Source organism: Grampus griseus (genome assembly GCF_964374135.1).
Source record: "Grampus griseus genome assembly, chromosome: 6".
In the NCBI taxonomy this organism is placed as follows: domain Eukaryota; kingdom Metazoa; phylum Chordata; class Mammalia; order Artiodactyla; family Delphinidae; genus Grampus; species Grampus griseus.
In genome coordinates, this window is record NC_139000.1 from 11,996,187 (window position 1) to 12,019,545 (window position 23,359).

General features: G+C 33.8%; 1 protein-coding gene across 1 annotated transcript in view; it reads right to left on the reverse strand.

Annotated features, from left to right (window-relative positions):
• Positions 1 to 23,359, reverse strand: part of RABGAP1 (RAB GTPase activating protein 1) — a 146,000-nt gene that overhangs the window by 76,929 nt on the left and 45,712 nt on the right. The window contains exons 5-12 of the mRNA XM_082656281.1: positions 22,554 to 22,728; positions 21,590 to 21,747; positions 17,964 to 18,074; positions 17,512 to 17,578; positions 16,723 to 16,825; positions 15,921 to 16,090; positions 5,523 to 5,697; positions 1,734 to 1,827 (exon numbers count right to left, since the gene is read on the reverse strand). Of these exons, the coding sequence (XP_082512407.1) occupies positions 1,734 to 1,827; positions 5,523 to 5,697; positions 15,921 to 16,090; positions 16,723 to 16,825; positions 17,512 to 17,578; positions 17,964 to 18,074; positions 21,590 to 21,747; positions 22,554 to 22,728 (1,053 nt within the window). The remainder of the gene's footprint in view (positions 1 to 1,733; positions 1,828 to 5,522; positions 5,698 to 15,920; positions 16,091 to 16,722; positions 16,826 to 17,511; positions 17,579 to 17,963; positions 18,075 to 21,589; positions 21,748 to 22,553; positions 22,729 to 23,359) is intronic.

Genomic DNA, 23,359 nt, shown 5'->3' on the forward strand with positions numbered 1-23,359 from the left:
AATAATCCTGAGTGGTGGTTCTACAGACTTGTATTTTGTAAATGAAGAAACAGACTCAAAAGAGTTAAGTGACCTGCCCAATATCATACAGCTTAGAAATAGGAGAGGTAGGATTTGAAGCCAGGTCTACCAGGCTCTAAAACTCCATGATACTGTGGATGGTTCCTATGACAGAACACATATAATAATGATGAAAAAAAATAATGACAAAATGAATTGAAGAAGAGAAACTGTATTATTATTTCTAAAGACATGACTGAAACCAGCAAAAACAGTTTTAAACACCCTGAAAGACAGTTGAGACAGATGGAAACTTAGTTAATATATCTGAAGGAGTAAGATAAGGATATCATTTAATCAAATGAATAACAAAATGAATAAACAAAGCTTGATAAAACAAACTCCAAGCAACTGTATAAAATGCTGGTGAGTTCATTTTATAAAACTTAGATGCTATATATAAATGATTTTAAATACACTATTATATAACCATGTCAAGACTCAATTACATTTCTATTTTAGAGCAGAAACCTTTTTATACAGATGAAATTCCTGCCAGCAGCAGTCCAAACACTCCAAAATCACTGAACTGAAAATATATTGTGATGAGAGCATCAGCAGGTTTGTCTCCTGATTGCTAAAGGAATATCAAAAATAAATGAAAACTATTCCCCTGGGGGGCTTTTGCAGAGTTCATTTATTAAAACCACTTGTGTAAAGACAAACCATGCTTTGGTTTGCATTCTCCTCCTGTACACATTTGACATTTCCCAATGTGGAGAGTGTTTTACCAGAAGTGTAAAGCACTGTGAGAGTGCTAGAAGCAGATGATGCCCATTTGTAGTCCCATCCCTTAAGGGCATGAAGTTTTTTTTTTAATGCTGAGACAGTTTTACTAAGAATAGAGTGAAGGTTTCAACAGTTAAAACTTCCGAGAAAAATCAGACTCCAAAATAACAGGTCCATGGGGAGCTAACGGACAACCCTAATAACCAGAAAGTCAGAAATAGAAAACTACTCAGATCACTTTCAAGTTCAGCTCTTTTCAGCATATACAGGCATCCTACTCAATGGGGAAAGGAAACTACATAAATGTCTCACCAACTTGATTTACCAGATTGTCTCTGATACCATTAATAAATACCTGAAGGTAGTGTACTCTCTTTAGACAGCCTAGAGGATAGTGTTTAATTTTGTTGTCAAACCATCTTTTGAGCTGATGAGAAATTCCTGAATTTTACAAGTGTTAGTAGGAAAAGTAATTGGTAGAGCAATTAATATATACCATGTTTATAACATGCTGCTCTGTCAGTTGAGGCATATAACACAGATAAGGAAAAATCCCACCTGGAGTCTCTTACCATGGCTCTATGCACTGTGTGAGCATCTTCTAAACCTGATTATTGTTTATAGTCTTAACAACTGTGTATTATCTTAACCAGTCAGTGGTTCCTAACCACTTTAATACAAATGACTTCTTTTCTTGTTTATTCTCCCCATGCTTTCCATGTTTGAATAAATATTTTCTGCAACAATGTGAATTTATTAGGTTTCTGATATTTTGAAAGTTGATCTCAGATCTAAACTACTACCCTTATAAACCTCTAAAAACAGATGAACCTCATACTTAGGTTTTTATTATTGGCTCCAAAATTCAATAATGTTAGGTAAAATTCCATACCTATAAAGTAAGAATTATAGGTGAAAAGGAGAACTATTCTATTACAACTTACCATTTAGACAGCAGTTCTCCCCATGTTTCAAGAATTTTCTCTGCACATTCTTTGGATACATCACCAGATCCACTCAAGAGAGGTTCATCGTTATCTTTAATAAACAAAAACACACAAAAAGGATAACAGAGGTGGCTATGCTAGCCAGAAGAATGACCTGGAAACATAACAGTCAAATTTGAAAGATTTTACTGGGAACAAAGTATCATAATTTCTCTCTTTTAGTGTATAGTTATAAGTACGAGGAAAATAAAAATGGTCCCAGGTGGAATGTTGTTGTAATCTCTTTAATTCTCTTTTGCTTTTCATATAGGTCTATATTATGTCAACTGCAGAAAAGAGCCATATAATTATAAAATGATAGGACTCAAAATATGAGTATGTTCTCTCACCTATTCCAAAGCAAACAGCTTTATACATGAAAATGTATCGCAGTCTTATGCATAACAGTTAAAATTACAAACCACCTAAGCATAAGCTACAAAAATAAGAAAGCAGAGAATGTCAGAATAAATTATGATACATGTTTACAATGTAAATTTGTGTTGACACTTGTTTACATAATGATCTGGCAAAATACCACAAAAAATAAACATAAGAGCTAAATCTTCATTATAATCTATGTTAAAAAACAGAAAATAGTCTGGAATGAACTATACCAAGACATTAACACTGAGTGATGAATTATGATTCTTTTTCCTCCTTTATGTTTTTATGACTTTCTAAATTTTCTACAATGACATAATTTATAATAGAAAGCACAAAAATATTTTAAAAAGGACCAAAATGAATCATTTCAAACTTAGTTCAAATAATTAGGAAATGTAAATGTGAATATGAAGTGAAAGATTATAAGACATAAAGACAGTGAAAAAAGTGGCAATGATAAAGGCATCTGAGACAAATTGAAAAGTGTAATGAAATTGGAGGGAAAATATGAACTAAGACTTACTTAATAATCTTCTTTTGTTGGACACTTGGTGAGTTTTCAACTTTTTACTACAAATAATATCAGGACGAACATATCTCATTGCTTTTATTGGGTATATGCCCAGAAGAGAACTCCCTGGGTTAAAAAATGCATGCTTTTAAGGATTCTGAAACTTACTGACAAACTGCCTTCCAAAATGGTTTTACCAATTGATATTTGCACTAGTTGGGTACAACAGTACTTGTTTCCATGTGTCCTCAACCAATGCTGTATCTAGATTTTTTGGTTTAACCTGCCTTAAAAAGTTTTGATCTTTACACCTCTGATGATTACATCATGAATTGGCATCCGTTTAGAGATGGCATATCTGAGAGCACTGATTTTAAAGGCTCAGAAATCCAGGATACTTATTATTAAACTTATTTACATTATAATGCCTTGAACATTATCAGCAGTTTTCATAGTGAGTTACGGAAGAGGACAGACTGAATATAAGTGAGACCTCTGCAGGTAGATAAGGAAAAGAGAAAGGCTCCAGTGCACTAAGACAAACTTCCCCTGCTTCATTATTTTGCCAGAATTGGCCCTACTTTCTAAATACCTCAAGTAACTACTCATTAAAAATGTCAATATAACACAACGTCTTTGGGGGACAACAGCTACTAAAAAATGTACTAAAATTTACAAGAGATAATTCCTTTAAAGAGATTAGGAAGACCTATCTTACAAAATTCTCTTTTACTGTCTGGATGTGTTCAGAATGTTTTCTGAACACCTCTCATTTATAACTGCTGGCTTCCAGCCCTGTGAGCACAAATGTCCTATGGATAAGGAGCCTCTTTAGAGGATTACAGCCATTTCTTTCCATGGAGCAAACATCACAACAGGACCAGTTTCCCTTGTTTGTATACTCGGTTAGAGAGAATTACCAGATGGCATGGCTGAAGTCTTCTTCAGTCCCAGTTCTCCTGTCATTAACTTTTCACTATGGAAATGGACCCCAGGAGGGTTACTCATCCTGCCAATATTTACTGAGCATCTATTATATACCAGGAATTGGGTTACACACCAGGGAAATAATGTGGGGCAGAAAAGGACACACTCTCTTCCTTTACAGAGCTTGTGTTCTAGTGTTCCCTGATTCTCCCATGAACTGCTGACTGCTGTTAGTCCTTACCTCTCCCCAGTTAAGAGCTGTCAGTACAGGCCTTCTGAACCCCCTCAATTATATTAAAAATCCATGCCTGCTAGAGATTAGAACTACATCTCAATCCTGATGTTATCTATTAGTTGGGCCCAAATTTCTTTGTAACTGGTAGATATCCTTTAACATCTATAGTATGGAGATTTGAACAGTCTCTGGTTTCATAATAAATAGAGTGCCTTTCTCAATTTTTGGTGTTTTTTTTTAATTGCTGAGTTTAAGGGGAGGAAAGTTCTATAAACTTTTATTTGCTCTGCATCTTAAGCAGTGTTGACCTAGAAGGGAAACTGAAAGTCTCCAGAACCAGTTATACAGTAGACAATCTCAAACAGTGGGAACAATTTCACCTTTCCCAGCCTTAAAACATGACTTAAATCGCCTCTGCAGGAAGACTATAAATTGTATCTCTGACTTCGCAAAAACAACATATGTGCTTTCTTTGCACTTCAAAATGCTTTATGTGAACTAAATGCCCAGAGATGGTGACAGAATAGAGCTCAGACTATTAACTCACAGACCTGGATTAAAATCCTCCTTGCCAATTTCTGGCTTTTGTGACCCTGGGCAAATTCACTTTTCTGAGATTCTATTGCCTTATGCTCAAAATAAGTATATTCAAAATAAGTCCTATTTTTCAGGATATTTGTGAGGACTATATAAACAAAGTATTACTTTACTTTATAAACAAAGTACCTGTCTACCACATATTAAGTATCTAGTAACTGGTGGCCATCAAAATTGCTAATAAATGATCCTAAGCTGATTAGTAACAGAAAAAGCAGAAGTTACAGGGAACAACAGAAAGTGGAAAGTAAGAGCTTGCTCTAAACTTGAAAAAAGGACATATAGTCATGGATATGTATTACTTTTAACCCAATCAGACATTCCTGCCACCTCCATGCTTTTGTTAATGTAATTTCTTAGCCAGAAGTGCCCAAATCAGCCCCTTTATCCCTGAATTCTCCTTTCACTTTAAAAGTTCCAGCTAAAAAAATATTCATGGTGCTCCACCACATACTCCACAATGAGAAATGAATTCTCGTCTATGAATTTTCTAGAACACTTCTTGTGAAGCTCACATAGATGCATGCCTCATATGACCTCTCATAATCAGCTTGCTTTTGCCCTTAAAAATAAAGCTCTGGTACAAAATTATAAACTGGAAAATGCTTCCCAAACTTTCACTTTTCCTGTGTTCCTTCCCTTCATTTCTCACTTTTATACAGTATCTTTTAACACAGACTGATAGAACAGTTTACAGATATAACCATAAGAAAAAAAGAGGAAAAAAAAAAGAACTGGTTGATTCCTAATACTTATCAGTGTGAAAATCCAATAAAGTATAAATCAGTTGAGATGGGAACATTTATTGAGGTGGAAGCTGTGTCAGATTTGCTCTAAAAATGTGCTATATTAATACACTAAGCTTGCATAGACTGATTATTTTAAAAAGGACTAATTATAAATCTCATTTTTTTCTAACTTGGTTACAATTACCTTAAAGAAAGTCCTATGTTAATCACTTTTTAATCTCCCACAGTCCTCTTAAAAGAATTCAAAATACTATGTCACTTTATCAATTCCCTGATAAAATTGTAAAGGTCTGTATGGTCCGCCACCCCAAAACAGAAATTAAGCTCTCCCTACAATTTACCTTCCTCTTCATCATCTTCTGGAGGAGAAGGAATCATTGAACTCTGAGATCCAGACTGTGGCAGGCGAATTGAGGGACTGGCTGTAGTTTTCCTCCTCTCTCTCTCTGATTCACTTTCCAAGCATACAACTTCATATAAAGTGTCAGTATTGTTCTTTCTCTCCTTTTGCTTTATCTTGAAGATGAAAAAACATTATTTATCAAGGGATAAAACATTTTAATTGAGCACTACTTCTGATTTCATACAGGATATGAGAATAGAAAGGTATTACTTTAACTATCTAAACAAAATGTAACCTTTTCTAAATAGAAAAACATATGTTTAGACTTAGGAAAAGGAAAACAGGATATTTACTGAGCGGGACTCTAGTTCTGCAATTTTATTTACTGTATTCAGACTGCATCATCAAACATCCAACTACCAATATTTAGTAAGTGTGAACTAAAAAGTTAACTGTTCTGTAGCTTCCCAGTTACTTTGTTTTGTTCAAGGTTTCCTACATAAAACTATACATGAAAAAAATGTTTTAGAAATATTCTAAAACATAAAGTTTAGGACTAAGAAAGTCTTATCTCCATGCCCCTTACCCACAAATCCTTTCGCTTAATTATAACAGAATAGGGAACTTTTCTTCAACTGAAAGCTACAACTGGTGGTGGGAGGAGACGTAAGTGACAGAAAAGAGATTAATAGAACAAATAAAATCTTTGATAGCTCAAATTGTTTTATATTCTGGGTTTATCTTAAGATAAGCACATAACAGTTTAAATTGACCTAAGTTAAAAATTAAGGGACTTCCCTGGTGGCACAGTGGTTAAGAATCCACCTGCCAATGCAGGGGACACGGGTTCGAGCCCAGGTCCGGGAAGATTCCACATGCCGCAGAGCAACTAAGCCCGTGCACCACAACTACTGAGCCTGTGCTCTAGAGCCTGCGAGCCACAACTACTGAGCCCGCGTGCCACAACTACAGAAGCCCGAGTGCCTAGAGCCCATGCTCCACAACAAGAGAAACCACCGCAATGAGAAGCCCACGCATCACAACGAAGAGTAGCCCCTGCTCGCCGTAACTAGAGAAAGCCCGTGCACAGCAATGAAGACCCAATGCAGCCAAAAATAAATAAATAAACTAAAAAAAATTTTTTAAAGGGCTTAAAATAAAAAATTAAGAGTAGGGAATATAATACTTTACCAGTACAATATTTAAATATATTAACATTCCATATTAGAGTCAGTTTAAGGAGGAGGAAAAAAGTGAAATACAGAAGAGCAGGAGGACAAGACAGAACTACAGGAAAAGATACAGAGACAACTAGAATAGAAAGGTAGCAACACCAAAGAGAAAGATATACATGCATAAAGTAAAAATACAGAAGAGGGGGAGCAATAAGAGGTTCATTAGGTACAGAAATACCAGGCAGAGACCAGATTTTGTCATCCTAATGTTCATTTGGGTTCTTAAGAAAAACTACCGCAATCCTGGAAGGCTTCGGTAGTGGCAACATGTCCTTTCAATATCATCCTGAAACACTGTTTAATATAGTAATTGGCAAACTTTTCTGTAAAGGGCCAAAAAGTAAGTATTCTAGGCTATGTGGGCCAGTAGTCTCTGCTGGAACTACTCAACTCTGCCATTATGGTGCAAAAGCAGCCATAGTCAGTGAGTGTGGCTGTGTTTCAAAAGCATTTTATAAAAGCAAGTGTCAGGCCAGATTTGATGCACAGACCCAGATGTGCTGGCTTTAACATGTCCACCAAAGAATTATTTAATTTTCTAGGTGAATAAATGACTGAATTACTTATTATTAATTAAAGGACCCAGACTCTGTGAAGTTACATATTAATCTGTAGGTTTGTGTCCAATAGCTATGCAAATGATTTCCATCTAATAGAAAAGATAACCCAAAGGTTACCCTATAGGACATTAACCAGTTTTGTTTCTAACCCAGCAATCTTGTTCTAACATTCTTTCTTTTTTTAAAGAAAGGACTATATAAACACAAGTTTCTCAAATACTTAGAACCAGTTTTACCATCTTACTGGATCCCTCACTACCTAATGAATTAAATTAAACCTTTGACATATGTTCATTCTGAATTTGTAATTATGATTTTTAATTTCAAATATGCTTTGATAGGGAACAGGATTTACTTTTGTTTTGTTTTAAATTACTCTCTAAAACATTAGTTAATTGCTATCTGAAACATTTCAAAGATCAACATAACTCTTTACCTTTAAAATTTTTTCCCAGAAACTATATGAATGTAATAACCATTGCACTTCACCTAGAAACTCCTCTTTGAGTGACAGTCACCAGAGCACTACTGCCCTTTTGAAGTCAGATAAATATGGAGTCAAGAAGTGGACCCTGCCTGTAAGTCAAGAACTCCAGCTGTTAAAAATGTTGTTCATTGTTGAAGCTGGGTAATAGTACATGGGGTCCATTATATTATTCTTTTTATTTCTGTGTACATTTGAATTTTCTATAATAAAAAGCTTTTAAAAAGCACTCTTAAAAGACCAAAAAAAAAAAAAGTAGACATGAATAAGTGGAAAGATATCACATGTTCTTGGAAAAGATGACTCTATATTAATATCACAAAGATTTCAATTCTCCCCAATAAAAATACCAGTAATTTTCTTCCAGAGCTACAAAGGTTGAATCTAAAGTTTATATGAAAAATAAACAATCAAGAATATTTAGCAAAATCCAGAAAAAGAAGAACAGCTGAGGAGGAAAGTTAGCCCTACCAAATATAAAAACATAACGTCTATGTAATTAAAACAGTGTGGTATCAGTAAATAAGTAACGTAAAGATCAATCAAAAAGAATATAAAAACCAAAAGAGTTCTAAATACATATGAAAATCTGATAATATGATAAAGGTGACATCTCAAATCACTGCGGGAAAAGTTAGACTTTTCAATGAATGGTATTGGGACAAGTGGATGGCCATTTGAAAAAAACATTAAATCAGATCCATACCTTACACTATATAACAGAATAAGATACTAATAAATTAGAGATATAAATAAAAGTAGTCAAATGAAACCATGTAAGTAATACTAGAAAATGTACAAATTCCTTTATTACTTGAGAGTAGGGAAAGCATTTCTAATTATGACCCCAAATCCAGAAGCTTTAAAGGAAAAACTTGATAAATTCAAGTATATAAGAAAGAAATTGTGTGGCAAAAGAAGCCCAAAGACTCATCATAATTTAGGTCACAGGACAAGTGACAAACCAGGAGAAATATTTGCAAATTATATCTCAAAGGGTTACTCTCTTTGATTTCATAAAGAACTTCTAAAAATTAAGAGGAAACGGCCAAAACCAAAGAGCAAAAAATATGAAGAGACAATTCACAGAAAAGGAAAGAAAAATCACCCCTACACATATCAAAAAACAAAATGCTTGTTTTCATTCATCAGAGGATAAATTAAAACTACCATCAGATCCTTATGTTTGACAACGCACTCTGATAAGCCTCTGGAGAAACAGGTACTCTCATACCTGCTAATCTCTATGATTACAACCTTTATAGAGGGGAACGTGGCAAATATAACAAAATTACATATGCAAAATTACCTCATGTGCCAGTAATTCCACCAATAGGTATCTACTCTAAGATGCACTTTCATAAAATCAAAAAAATACATGCACAAAGTGCTATACTGCAACATTACTTGGAATAGCAAATGCTTGGGAAAAAATCCAACTATTAATCAATAAAGGACTAGTTGAAAGAAGCATGATTTATCCAAACACAGTAGTAGGCAGTCATTAATAAGAATGAGGAAGGTCTCTATAAACTTATATGGAATGATCACCAGGATATATTAAGATAAAAAAGGTGCAGAAAAATATATATAGTATGCTAGTTTTTGTTTAAAAGGGAGTTAAAAAATATATAGAAGTATTTTATTATTTTCACAAAAAGAAACACTGGAAAGATAACCTAGAAACCAATAATAATGGTTACCTATAGGGTTGGGGAAAGGGAGATATGAATGAAACCAAGACCTAAGAGTATACATTTTTATGTAATTTTGACTTTTGTAGTATATAAGTATTTCAAATATTCAAAAAATAAATTAAACCAAAAAGGAAAATACCCCAAGCCCCCAAATCAAAAATATGAAAATAAATCTAACTATATGTCAAATGGTAACAGAACTACAACGAAAAGAAAATATTCTAGCTAACTTTTGAACAGTACTGATTTTATTGAATATAATCTTATTAGAACACGTTCAAAGGACAAAAAGAGGTTCCACAAAATCTTAAACTTCACTCAACAGTTTTAATATTAATTGCAATACTGATTTTTTGAATGAATGGGAAATTAATGGGAATTTAAAACTATACAAATAATTTCATATTATATACCTGTATTTTTTACATACACAGAATGAGAAACGTGAAAAAATACACAGGTATTGCAGTTATATTAATAGCTCTTTCTCCCCCAAATTTGTTTAAGCATCTATGGAAAAGGTTGAATACACTAAATATTTTGGAAACTTTTCCATTTAGATGCTTACATTTTTAAAGTATATATTGATTTTAAAATACGGGTTTTATTTCCAATTGAAAGAAACGTGTATAACATAAGTTGTACATAAATTGCAATGTGACATTTTGTATATTTTAGAAATGGTGCAAGTTTATTAACTGATGTTTAATTATCCTCATCAGTTAACTGTATTAAATTAAAATATAAGTTTGTCCTCACTGGAATTTTAAACAACTGAAATTTACGTTTTGTAAGCCCATATAATAGTACCTTTTCTCAACAGACATTTTACAAGTTTACAAAATTTTGTTATAAATTTACCAGAAGCAATAAAATAAACATCACTTATTAAGGGTGTTTCCTACAATACTGATATTTTTTAACTCTTTGATAAAGTAGGATAAAGCAAATAGCTTATATTATTATTATTTAAATATTCAATATTAATAAACATATACATGTATAAGAAAAGAAAAAAACCCTGTAATGTTTCATTACTATTAAAAATATGTGAATGAACTCAACTGATTCAGGCAGGGATCATCAATGAATGCTAAAACCATTAGTTAGAAAGGTGCTGAGGAACAGGATATTTGGAAGTTGCCAAAGTACCACCTCAAAGATGATTTGCTAAATGCAGAAAGAAAAATCTACTTTTACAAAGGAGAAATCCAGTAGTTACCATCTTAACCAAGTGATCATACTTCCCAGCAATAGCTGAACCTGTGCCTCCTGATTTAGCAGTTGAAGAGGTCTGGTACAGAAAGCATTTTCTATCTTGAGAGGTACAGTGGTATACTGCATACATGTAAATGTGCCTATATGTACGTACGTACACACACACACACACACACACACACACAGCAAATACACAAAGAGATAGAAGCTCAGGTTTACAAAGAGATAGAAGCTCGGGTTTCCAGTACGGATGGTTATACAAATTACTTGTCTATATGACACTGGCCACATCACTTAGTCTTTCAGACATCAGCTTCTTCATTTATAAAATTTTATTTATAAAATAAAATAAAACATTTTAAGACCCCTACATTGTCTTTAGCAATGAAAATTCTGTAATTTTAAGAATTTAAGAATGATTAGTTGGTCTTTTATTCACCTTATGTTACTGTTGGAAAATCTAGTCTTTAGACCATTTCCTCCTCTTTCATTCCCCACTAATTTTAAAAGTTTCTCTAATATGGTGCCATCTTAATATAGGAATCCCCACAGTTGGGAAGGCTTCCAGGCTAAAAAGGAGTTACTGAGTCACCAGATAATTTTAGTGAAAGGAAAAAGAATCAATTTTTAAATATGTATTTTTAATAACATTTCTATAACTGTTTTCCCATACGTACAGCAATAAACAGAAACTATATATTGAATATTTTAAAAATTTGGCCTGTAGCAGTGTTTCCTTTTCTGTCTAATGAGAACTGCAAAGAGGTTAAAATTTTAAGTTATGCTTAATTTGACTTAAGTAAATCCCAAAAATACCCTTACAGAAATAAAGACAAAAGAAGGATGTTTCTTTGGGAAGAATCCTGGCTGAGACTCTTAGAAGGCTTAGGTATGAATCTTGCTCACATGATATCCCGTAAAATCTATTTTACATCTTTGGATCTATAAAATGTAAACACTATCCTCACTGGATCACTATGAAAATTACATAAGACAGGAAAAGTGAAAGTAGCTGGTCGAGTGATTGCCACAGGAGGGCCTCAGTTAGTGGTAACTGCTATTAATTTTTAAAGCCATGAACGTAAAGGAGGAAATAAATAAACTTAGTTTATTATGTTGCAAGGGATGAGAATTAACAGTGCACTAAGACAAAAAAAAAAAACTGTTCAAATTCTTCATACTGCCTCTCTCCTTTCCCCCTGACTACCCCTCAGACCCACCCCAAGACATACAAATAAGGAGAAAAATGAGAGATTATTGTCAGGAATTCCCTGCCCTCCTCCCAGCTTCCACATATAAACTTCAGCTTTTTGCAAAGAAAATACTGACAACTCAGCCTATGTTTAGCTTGTAACTTTAACAGAGAGTCCAGAATAGTCTATCAGGCTATGTCTCAGGCATACATCTGTTTTTGGCTAGTCTACCCTGACAAGTCATTTGTTAGCCTAATTAGATACATTATTCTAAATCACCCACAGAAGAAATACTCTTGTAAACGCATGCAATCTTTGAATCATGGCTGTATAACATAAGACCTCAAGGGAAAAGCAAGATGAGGGTAATCTTACTTATGTTCACTGAGATAAGATTAAAGAAACAGAATTCTAATTAAAGAGAATATTTTTTACATACAAATTTATACTAAAAATATTATACAATTAATTTGTTTGCTAACTCTTACTCTAGAAACTATTAAGAATCATTTCCACCCATTCTCTAAACTTGTAAAATAATGCTTGTAAATTGGTTTTCTTTCTGAAGCATTCTTCCCCTGGGGCTAATCTACTAAATAATCGATGCTGTTCTGATTTCACGACTTAAGTGTTTTTGCTGTCCCACTGATGTCCCTCTCAATAATAATAGCTAAAATGCATGAAGAACATACTATGTGCTAGGAACTATTCCAAGTACGTTGTACAGTTTTTCACTTAATGTCACAATAACACTATGAGGAAGATTCTATCACTGCCATTTCACAGCTGAGTAAACTGACGCTGAGAGAGTTGAAGGAACTTGCTCAAAGTCATAAAACTAGTCAATGGCAAGATCCATGGACTCTGACTCAAAAGCCAAGTTCTAGATGATAATCCTACGCTAATCCTTTGCTCCTTTCATAGTGAAGAACTGGGAGAACAATGCTAAGGAAACCCAGATTTGCTTTGTCTCTTAAGATAACACTGAAAAGAAATCTCTATTCCTGTTCTGCTTGCTACCTTTTTCTAACTATAACCAAAAGGGCTAACTTGGACACACTAGAACTAAAATATTTATTGCTACAGAAAAGTATATTCAAGTAAATCCACATACAACCCTATAATCTTGTATAATGGAATTTCAGAGTTACATGAAATAAAATTAATTCATAAATATTTATTAAGAACTATTATGTTCTAGATGCTTGGGATAAACCAGTGAACAAGTCAGATTAGAAGTCTCTGCCTTAGTAGAGGTTTCTTATATGAAAAATAGGTAATAATCAAAATAAAAAGAAGTATATTTTGCAGTATGTTGGAAACTAACACCCCTGTAAAAAAATTTAAAATGTATCAATGGGGAGGGAATCAGCAGCACCAGTGGATAATCAGGCAAACTGCAGTGTTAAATGGGGGTGGTCATGAGTTGCTAAGAAGTAAATCTAAGCAAAGACCTGAAGAAGATGAGGACTTGAAGGAGGTGAATAACAGCAAGTGGGATCCAGGGGAAGAGAATTTTAGGTAGAAGGAACAGTTGATAGCAAAGGCCCTAAGAGCATGATTAGAGCAGAGGAAGCAAGTAAGAAGTAAAAGAGAGGAATTCGTTTATAACGTAATAGGCAGCAGATCACATAGAGTCTTACAACCTATTAGAAGGACTTAGGATTTTATGGAGTAAAACAGGATTGGAAAATTTTGGCAGAAAGATGACGTGATTTGATGTTAGGCTGCTATACTGAGAATATATCAAAAGGTGACAAAAATAGAAATAGGGAGATGAGTGAAAAGGCTACTCCAATAATCCAGGTGAAAACAATGATTCAGATGAAGTTAATGTAATCTAGGTGGTAAGAAGTAGTCAGCTTCTAGATATGTTTTAAAAGAAAACAGAATTTCTTGACAGACTGGATATGGGGTGTGAAAAATAAGAGTCAAATTCTTGGCCTAAGCAACTACTAGAAGAAGATGCCCATAAACTGAGGTGGTAAGGACAGGTAGGTAGAGCATTTTAGGGGTGAGGGATGAGATAATGACACCTTTTCGGACATGGTAAATTTGAGATGTCCAGAAGGTTAAGTGAAAGAGGGGTATTTAACAAGGAGGGAGTTAATCATCTATATCAAATGCTCCTGACACGTCACTAAGACAAAGACTCAGACTGACCACTGGATTTAGCAATTTAGGTCACTACGAACTTGATTACTTTCAAGGAGTTTTGATACAAAGGAAGGCAAAGAAAGGAACAATAAGTAGAGGGGCAACCGGGGCCAAAAAAAAAAAAAAGCTAAAAGAAGGGAACAGAAATTTTATCTGCTGCCCGCCACAGGAAAGAAAGAGTATAGAGTTTGACCAAATTAACTGATATATATTTTTTAAAACACTCAGTACTCAGAAGACCATAACACAGTCTCTGCAGTCTAGCACTTAAAGTGTCTAATATATAATCCCAAATTACTAGACAAAGAAACATGAAAAAGTGGCTCACTAGACATTAGATTTAGCAGCCCAAGATTTTTAAAGTAGCTATATTACAATTATGCTCAAGAATATAAAAGAAGATCTGCTTAAAATAAAGATCAAAGAGGCAATCTCACAAGAAACAGAAATTATTTAAAAAAGAACCAAATGGACATTCCAGAAAAAAAAAAACAAGATCTGAAATTTTTAAAAAACTCATTGAATGGGGTTAACAACAGATTGGAGATGATGAAAGAGTCAAGCGAACTTTAAGATAGGTCAACAGAAAGTATCCTATCTGAAGAAAAAATCAAAAAATATTTGGAAAAATAAATAGAGCCCCAGAGATCTGTGGGATAGTATCAAAAGGTCAAAACTATGTATGACTGGAATCCCTTAAGGAGAGAGAAGAGAGATGGAGCAGGGAAAAAAGCTGGAAGAAATAATGGGTCAGAATTCCCCCAAAAATGGTAAAAAAAAAAAAAAAAAAAAAAAACCAAACCCATAAATTTAAAAATTCATGAAGCCCAGCTAATCTCAAGACAAACAGAAAGAAAAATCACACCTAAGCACATCATAGATAAAAGTCTAAAAACCAAAGATAAAAAATAATAGGGCTTCCCTGGCGGCACAGTGGTTGAGAGTCCGCCTGCCGATGCAGGGGACACGGGTTCGTGCCCCGGTCTGGGAAGATCCCACATGCCGCGGAGTGGCTGGGCCCATGAGCCATGGCCGCTGAGCCTGCGTGTCTGGAGCCTGTGCTCCGCAACGGGAGAGGCCACAACAGTGAGAGGGCCCGCGTACAGCAAAAAAAAAAAAAGCAGCCAGAGAAAATGACCCATTACAAAGAGAGGAACAATAATATAAATGCATGCTGACTTCTCACCAAAAACAATGAGAGGGACTTCCCTGGTGGTACAGTGGATAAGACTCCACGCTCCCAATGCAGGGGGCCAGGGTTCGATCCCTGGTCAGGAAACTAGATCCCACATGCATGCCCCAACTAAGAGTTCACATGCCACAACTAAGGAGCCTGCATGCCACAACTAAGGAGCCAGCCTGATGCAACTAAGACCCAGTGCAACCAGATTAAAAAAAAAAAAAAAAAGAAAATACTTACTTTAAAAAAAAAAAAAATGAGAACCACAAGACTGTGGGATGACATCTTTAAGTGCTGAAAGTAAAAAAACTGTCAATCCTGAACCCTATACCCAGTGAAAATATCCTACTGGAATAAAAGTGAAATAAAGATTTTCAGATAAAGAAATCTGAGAGTTATGTCTCTAACAGATCTCCACTAAAAGAAATCCTAAAAGAAGGTCTTCAGGTTAAAGGCAAGTGAGACTAGATGGAAACTTGGTTCTTCAAGAAGAAGTGAAGAGCAACAAAAATGATAAATAGGTGGGTAAAAATAAAACAATTTTCCTCTTACTATATTTAAAATACACATTAACTATTTAAAGATCTAATTGACAGCTTGGATTAATGACATATCAGCCTCAGAAGTAATTTCTCTTATTTCCCCATCTATATTTATAGAAAAGTACAGTACCTGTTTTAGTTTCAAAAAGAAATTTTCAGTAGTACTACGTTTGCTGAAGGGCCAGAATAATCTTTCATTAGGTGAGCAAACTCGGACTTTTGTCTCTAGGAGAAAGCGAACAGGCTCCTGCACTTCTGTTATTACTAAATCAACAGCTGTCGTCATAAACAGCACTTTATCTAGGGAGAGAGAAGGCAGAAGCAAATTTTTTAAATGGAAATATATTTGCTCATATGATTAATGTAAAAGTAATTACTTCTATTACAAACTTTAAATGACATTCAGGAAGAGTATGAAACATCTTGAAAAAGGTTGTTTATGCATAGCATACCTGAAAAGCTACACAAGAAACTGGTCACAGTGGTGCTCTTTAGGGTGGGACACTGGGAACTGTGGTAAACTTTTGCTTTTCCCTAGATACCTTTGAATTTTTAACTATATGTGCATATATTATCTCTCCACAAAAACAAGTAATATTTAGAAGCCTGTAAATAAATTAAATTATAAATGTAAATTAAAAATAAAAAATAAAATAAATATTTAGAAGCCTGTAAATAAAAAAAATAATATATTTTTTAAAAGTACATAAATAGAAAAGGAAGCAGGAAAAGGAAAAAATGAAGAAAGGAGAGGGAGGAAAAAATACTTTGTTTACTGGTCAAATTTAACAGTAAACTCAAAAAACTATTCAAATTCCTTTGTTTCATCAGAAGTAGGTAAACACTAAATATTTATCAAATAAGTAGTGCTAAGATTTGGGTATCTCCTTGGGACTAAAATTTCTGTTCATGATGTCAGCAATCTGCATCACCTTTAGGAGTTTCTTCATTTACAATCTGAAAATGTGGGGATTTTGGATTCCAGCTCCCAGTAATAACATAGGATTTTCCATCTGAACTTTTGCCCATAGATTCCTAAAGAAAAGAGTAAAAACAACATTAATGCAAAAAAAAAAAAAAAAAAAAAACCCACACACACAAAACAGCTAACCCGCCATTCTGCTGCCTTTAAAAAAAAAGAGGTTACAAAAATATAAGAATATGAAACAGGATCATATATATATAAAAGTTAGGAGTGAGTATATACAAATGATTACAGTTAAAATTAAAGATGTGCCGATTATTTATGCAACTGCTCCTGAAAAGTTATACATAAAGCAAATGCTTGCAAATCATATCAAACCGTACAGACACTAGGGAAATTTACTACCTAAACCTATGTTGAATTCTTCTGTCAAGTAAGTAATTACTACATAAATTTAGTTATGAAAACAAAGGTTTTCACATAATAGCAACAATATGAACACCACCTACTTTTATAAAGCTCATGATAGTTTGCAAATAACTCTCACAAAATGTCTCCTTTGATTCCCACGTCAAACTTACATGATAAACAAGAATTATTCACTATTACACGATCAAGAAACTGAGACAGACTAAGTAGCTCTAAGGTCAGACTAGTAAACAGCAAGTAGGAAATAAGGAAATTTCCTTATCTTTGTTTATTGCTTCATAAATGTGCTTTAACCTTAGATTTGGTGAAACAACCTTTATAGAGGAAATAGTGTATAAACTTAAAAAAAAAAAAAAGCAATCCTTACCAAATCTAACAAGTGCATGTCACTATTTCGTACATCTTTTCCTGGGCTAAGGAGAAGACCAAAACACCTGCAAAAAAAGAACTGACATAAATTTGGAAAAGAGACTACAGAAAGATGTTTAAATTAGATCGCTTTAAAAAAATTCTTCTTGATAGAAAAAAGGACATATTAAAATTATCAATAAAGTAGCATTACCAAAATCATCTTTATTTCTTTGAGATAAACAAATTTTATGTTTGCCTTGTGTTATCACATAGTTGAGATCAACATATTAGCTGAAGATTTATGAGAGATAATTCAAAATGAATGAAGTATTCACTTTAATGAACAAAAGAATTCCTCAGGGAACAAAATATTTTGCAAATACATTTTTGAATACAGTATATGACTGTTCCACTAGACTGACAAAAACTAAAATTTATATTTAAGCCAAACTTACTAAAAATGTTTACCTTTCAATGGCAAGTTCTTTATTAGTTGTTTGTTGCACATAGATGACAATCTTTTTATCAATTCCTTGGCGTAGTTTAAAGCATTGTCTGTCTTTATCTTTAGGAACTGCACTGTAGAACAACATGTTTCATTAATTTTGCAAAGCACTTTCTCGTAACATACACCAGAACAATTTTTGTTATGATTTGAAAATCAGGCACTGAAAAGAATCACATTTAATTCTTTTCTATGCCTGGTATTCAAATCATAACAGATATTTAAAAATCATCATCTGCCTCTTGATATGAAAATATCATCATTACTGTATGTAATCCACTAAACCATTATAGAAACCATTTATAAAAGCTACAAAACCACTCTTATGACCCCTAAAACGTGGCTTTAGTTTTTTCTTTTTTGTTGCTGTGAAAATTAAATTAGATATTTATAAAGTTCCAAGGCACTCAAAAAATGTTAGTTTTTTTCACTTTCTATTTAGTCACTGTTTTTTACAAATAAATTATTCATGCCTTATTTGTTTAAATATATAATGAAGAAAAGATAATTATATAGATCCTTTGAATTTCAAAACAAGGTGCTTTCAAAAAACAAGAAATGAGGAAGATATAGTCAACAGTAAGCTGTTGCCTAATTCTTCCCTTAAGCAGCAATAACCTTACTGTAAGCATGTGTAATAACTATAAAAATAACATTAATGATGCAGTTAAACATCACCTTAAGAAAACAGTTGAAAATATTCTCTAAATGACAGTTTACCAAAATAATCCCCTGGTCTCCCACCCACCATTTCTCTAGCTCCTTTGTTCTCAAAGGCTTACAAATCTGCTACAGCAATCAGCCCATATACAGCAAATCTAAATTGTGCCTTATTACTGTACAACTTTAAGATAATAGCAACAGAACCATTAGAAGATAATATAAAAGGCTACATGAGAGCTCTGAGTACCTACTCAAACTAAAAATTGGCTCTGAAGAAATAAAATTAGTTTGAATCCCATCTGCACTACTACACCAGTAACCAATTCAAGAACATGTGATAACGCTGAGATTAGAAAATCAAAAGAATCTTAGCATAAGAGTCTAAAAATGACCAACGTGCAAGAAAAACTTCTGCATACCAAACTGTCAAATATTTGTGGCTGACAGAATTTTCACCTATGAGGATATGGACAGATCTCAGATTTTAATTTATATTAGATACACTAGTCTCTATGTTCTGTGGATATTTAAGTATAAATTAATATAATCTCATCTCTCAGCAGTATTTAAAACAACAACAGTGGAAATAAAGTTATCACTGGTGTCCTGAGTCTGAAGGGCAAGGAAAAGCTACATTAATAGGAAGCAGGGTGGAGAGTATAAGCAGTGGAAGTTCACTTCACTGATGTTGGGGGGTCTAGACTGTATTTCTGGTCTTATCACTATCATTGAATGAATGGATCCAACCAAGTAATTTTACATTTAATTCCTATTGTGTAAATTAAGAAGCAGACATCCAGGTTATCTTCCCTGGCTTTCTTTACCTATAAAATAAGGACAATATCAAATGGGGTACTTTATAGATTAAATAAGATCAGAACGAAGTGTTTTGAATGATATAAATGAAAATGCTCCATTTTCCTAAGGACTAAACTGAAATGCAGGTTTCTAATTTTAATAATATAGGATTATACTTTTTCAGGAATAAAAAGAAGAGCATTAATTCTTGCCACGGCACTTGGTCTATATTTATGCTATGGCAAAACCACAATCTATCTTGTACTATGGCTAACTATATATACATATATTTTTTAAATAGGTGGTAAGTCATATGGGTATACCATTGTATCTTTTTTTAGGTATAACTGACATACAACATTAGTTTCAGGTTTACAACATAACGATTTGATATGTGTATATTTTGTGAAATGCATCGTATTTTTACCATTCTATTCTGGTCAACATTTAATTTCCACTTTTTAATTTTGCTATTATTGTGTTAAGGGGAATGTTCATGCTGATAACTCTTTTGGCACCGCAATGACTGTTTCTGTAAATTCCTAGACATACTACAGAATCACTGGATGAAAGGAACTGCATTTGAAAAGTTCAAATCTGATGAAGAAAGGCATACTTGTCAATGATTTCATCAGTGTATTAGGTCACACAACACTATTTTCTACTGTAACTATAAATTCAGGAAAACAATGCAACAAAAAGATAACAAAGCCCTAACAAATGTGAAAAACAAATGACCATCCAGGGGTTTTCTGTATAGCATTTCCTTGCTATACAGGTGAACAGACCAGGGATATTTGTGATCGTTACCTTTCTACTTAGAATATACCTGATCTCAGAAGGAGGAGAAATTATCCTAGTGCTTCTCTTCTGAGAGATCTTAGAAATCTTTCCTATTCATAATTGGGGTTTATAAGTGATCTACATAAATATTTTTAATAAAGGGAAAAAACTGTTTAAACAAACTGTTCTGTTTCTTAAAAAGGAAAAAAATTATTACAAGGTTTATAGATTACAGTTTCTACTTCCCAGTACAGGAATGCATACTGCAGAAAGCACCACATCACAGTGTTGCTGTGAGAACAGAAATATAGCTAATAAGAAAGCACAGAGCACAAGGCCTCACACTTGATTGTACAAATCAAAGTTGAAGCTGCATTGTACACTAAATTGGCCACCAGATGGCATGACAATTCCAAAGTCTCTTGAGGGAGAGCAATGGTTATCAGTTTTTCAAACAAACAGACCAATCATTGTGCTTTTTAATTTAAAAGCAAGATATTAGAAATCATTCATATTTTGATGGAATTTCATTTTATGAGGTAGTCATGGAGGAAAGAAATTTCTATATGCAACTATTGATTATGATCCCAAGTGGCACCCATTTTGTGATATGGGCTATGGAGAAAAAAAAAAGTCAATCATCTTGCAACCATAATATTTTAAAGTTATAAAAGATTTTAGAGTCTAGCCACTTCATTTTATAAATAAGGAAACTAATGTCAGGAGATGTAAAGAAACTTGGAAAAGGTCACACTGTTAATGGTAGCAATAAGTAAACTAAATTTAAGTTTTAATTTCTATTCCAGGGTTATTTTCACTACTCAAACAAGCATAATTTTACTTAAAAACCAAAACCAGTTATTTCTATGTAAGGTTAGATTTCAGATACAGACCTCAATTCTCCCCTTCCAATGTGTTCAGATAAACTTTAATGGTAAAACTTGATTTCAACAGCCTTAAGACCTTTACATTATTAAAACAAATAAACCAACTAACCAACCAAAACACAAAAAAAATCCAGCAAAACAAATCTAGCTACAGATCCAGCTGACGTAGCTTCTGTCATACTTCATATCAGCAGTCAGCCAGTTACTCTGAGTCCATCTAAAAGAACATGGTAGCATGATACATTTTCCTATGTGAAAGAATTTTTTTTATTGTTTAAAATTCTTTAAATCTTGCCTCTACAAATTTGCCTATTTATTTTCCTTTAAACTCTATCCATAAAAGCAATTATTTTATAATGTAAAAGTTATGTAATCTGACCTAGAATTTCCCTAAATCCACAGATAGTACAGCATGTTAATACAAACTCAAATAAAAAGAATAAAATAAGATGTCCTACCTAAAGTAACCTTTACCATCATCTTCTTTTATTTCTAAAGACACAGAGAAGGTAAAGATGTCACTGTCAGGAGTCTGAGGTGCAGTAGTTGCTGAGAGGGGGGTCTGCTTGGCAGAACGGCGGAAGGCAGTGGCAAAACTGTAAAGTATCCGGCTCACCTACAACCAGACATGTTAGGAAATGGGCTGTTATCACAAGAATAAAATACTTTTGTTAAGGCTGAAGGTGACCTATGTTGTTTGAGGGGAGTAATCCATCTTTCCTCCATTGATTTCTTTTGACAAATTATCTAATTTATTAGACCTATAAAGCAAGCAACACTAAAAATGGTCAGAGAAGAGGCTTTAAAAAAGAAGTGGTTGTGGGGCTTCCCTGGTGGCGCAGTGGTTGAGAGTCCGCCTGCCGATGCAGGGGACACGGGTTCGTGCCCCGGTCTGGGAAGATCCCACATGCCGCGGAGCAGCTGGGCCCATGAGCCATAGACGCTGAGCCTGCGCATCCGGAGCCTGTGCTCCGCAACGGGAGAGGCCACAACCGTGAGAGGCCCACGTACCGCAAAAAATAAAAATAAAAAAAATAAAAAAGAAAGAAGTGGTTGTGAATCCAACTGAAAGATGATTTCCAAAATTGTTAGGAATTACTTGAATGTATCGATTATAATAAAAATAATTCTACAAGTTTAGCTCTAAAAGAACGGTTTGCAAATACGTCATTGCTAGAACCAAGATGCCTATTTAACCCAATTAAGCAGCCGTCAATTGGTTTCCTCCAACACTCTTAACAACGAGGTTCAGGTTAACCAAACTTTTAGTTTATTTACATTTCAGCCCATCCAGCTGAAATAAACAGTAGCAGAGAATTTCATTTGGCTTATAAATGACCATAATAAATACTATAATCATTTCAACGTACTGAGGGTACAGATGAAGTTTCATTTGCAGACAGTTCCCTCTTAAGTACTTACAGCTTCTTGTATTTCACACCGGAAGACATGTATTCTGAAGAGCTCTGCATTGTAATGACTTTCAGTGAAAGCAAAACAGTCACTCTCAGGAGTTCCATCATGCCCTCTAACACAGAAGAGGATTTTGTAGATAGGGTAGTTTGCTATTTCAGTGTTTGTCTGAGGATCTAAGAGTCTGTTCAGAAAAAAAGATATAAAGAGATTAGAGGGACTGTAGACTATTTTCACTACATCCATATTATGATTCAAGACTCATCTTTCTAGCAAAAAGATCACATAATCCATTTTTGGTATGCTAATCATATTAATCTTAAGTCTTGATAAGTAAGTCATATGTGAATTCTTAAAGTTACTGATTACACAATTCCATGATACTAAAAACTACATAACCCCATGTTTTACGGAGGCAATCAGGAAAGCATAAACAGTATCAATGTTTCTTATACAGTCTGTAACTAAATAAAGATAATGGCTAAATTGGAATACCAAAATAGATCATTAAAGCTGTGCTTCTCATTATCTCCTAAAAGAATGACCTAATCTGCTTTATTATTTTAAAAAATAAAAAGGTGATGTGCTTTCTCAGAGTGAAACATGTTCTTTTGCTTCATGGCAAACAAGGGAGAGAGACTGTAAAAAATGTTAACACCTAAAAAAAGAAAATCATTAATAAAATCAAAAGGATGCCATTCACTGAAAATCAAAGGGATATCATTCATTCAAAAATGTATTCATTCAACAAATATTTATGTGATACCTACAACATTTCAGGCTCCATTCTGGGCACTGATGACACAGCTATGAAA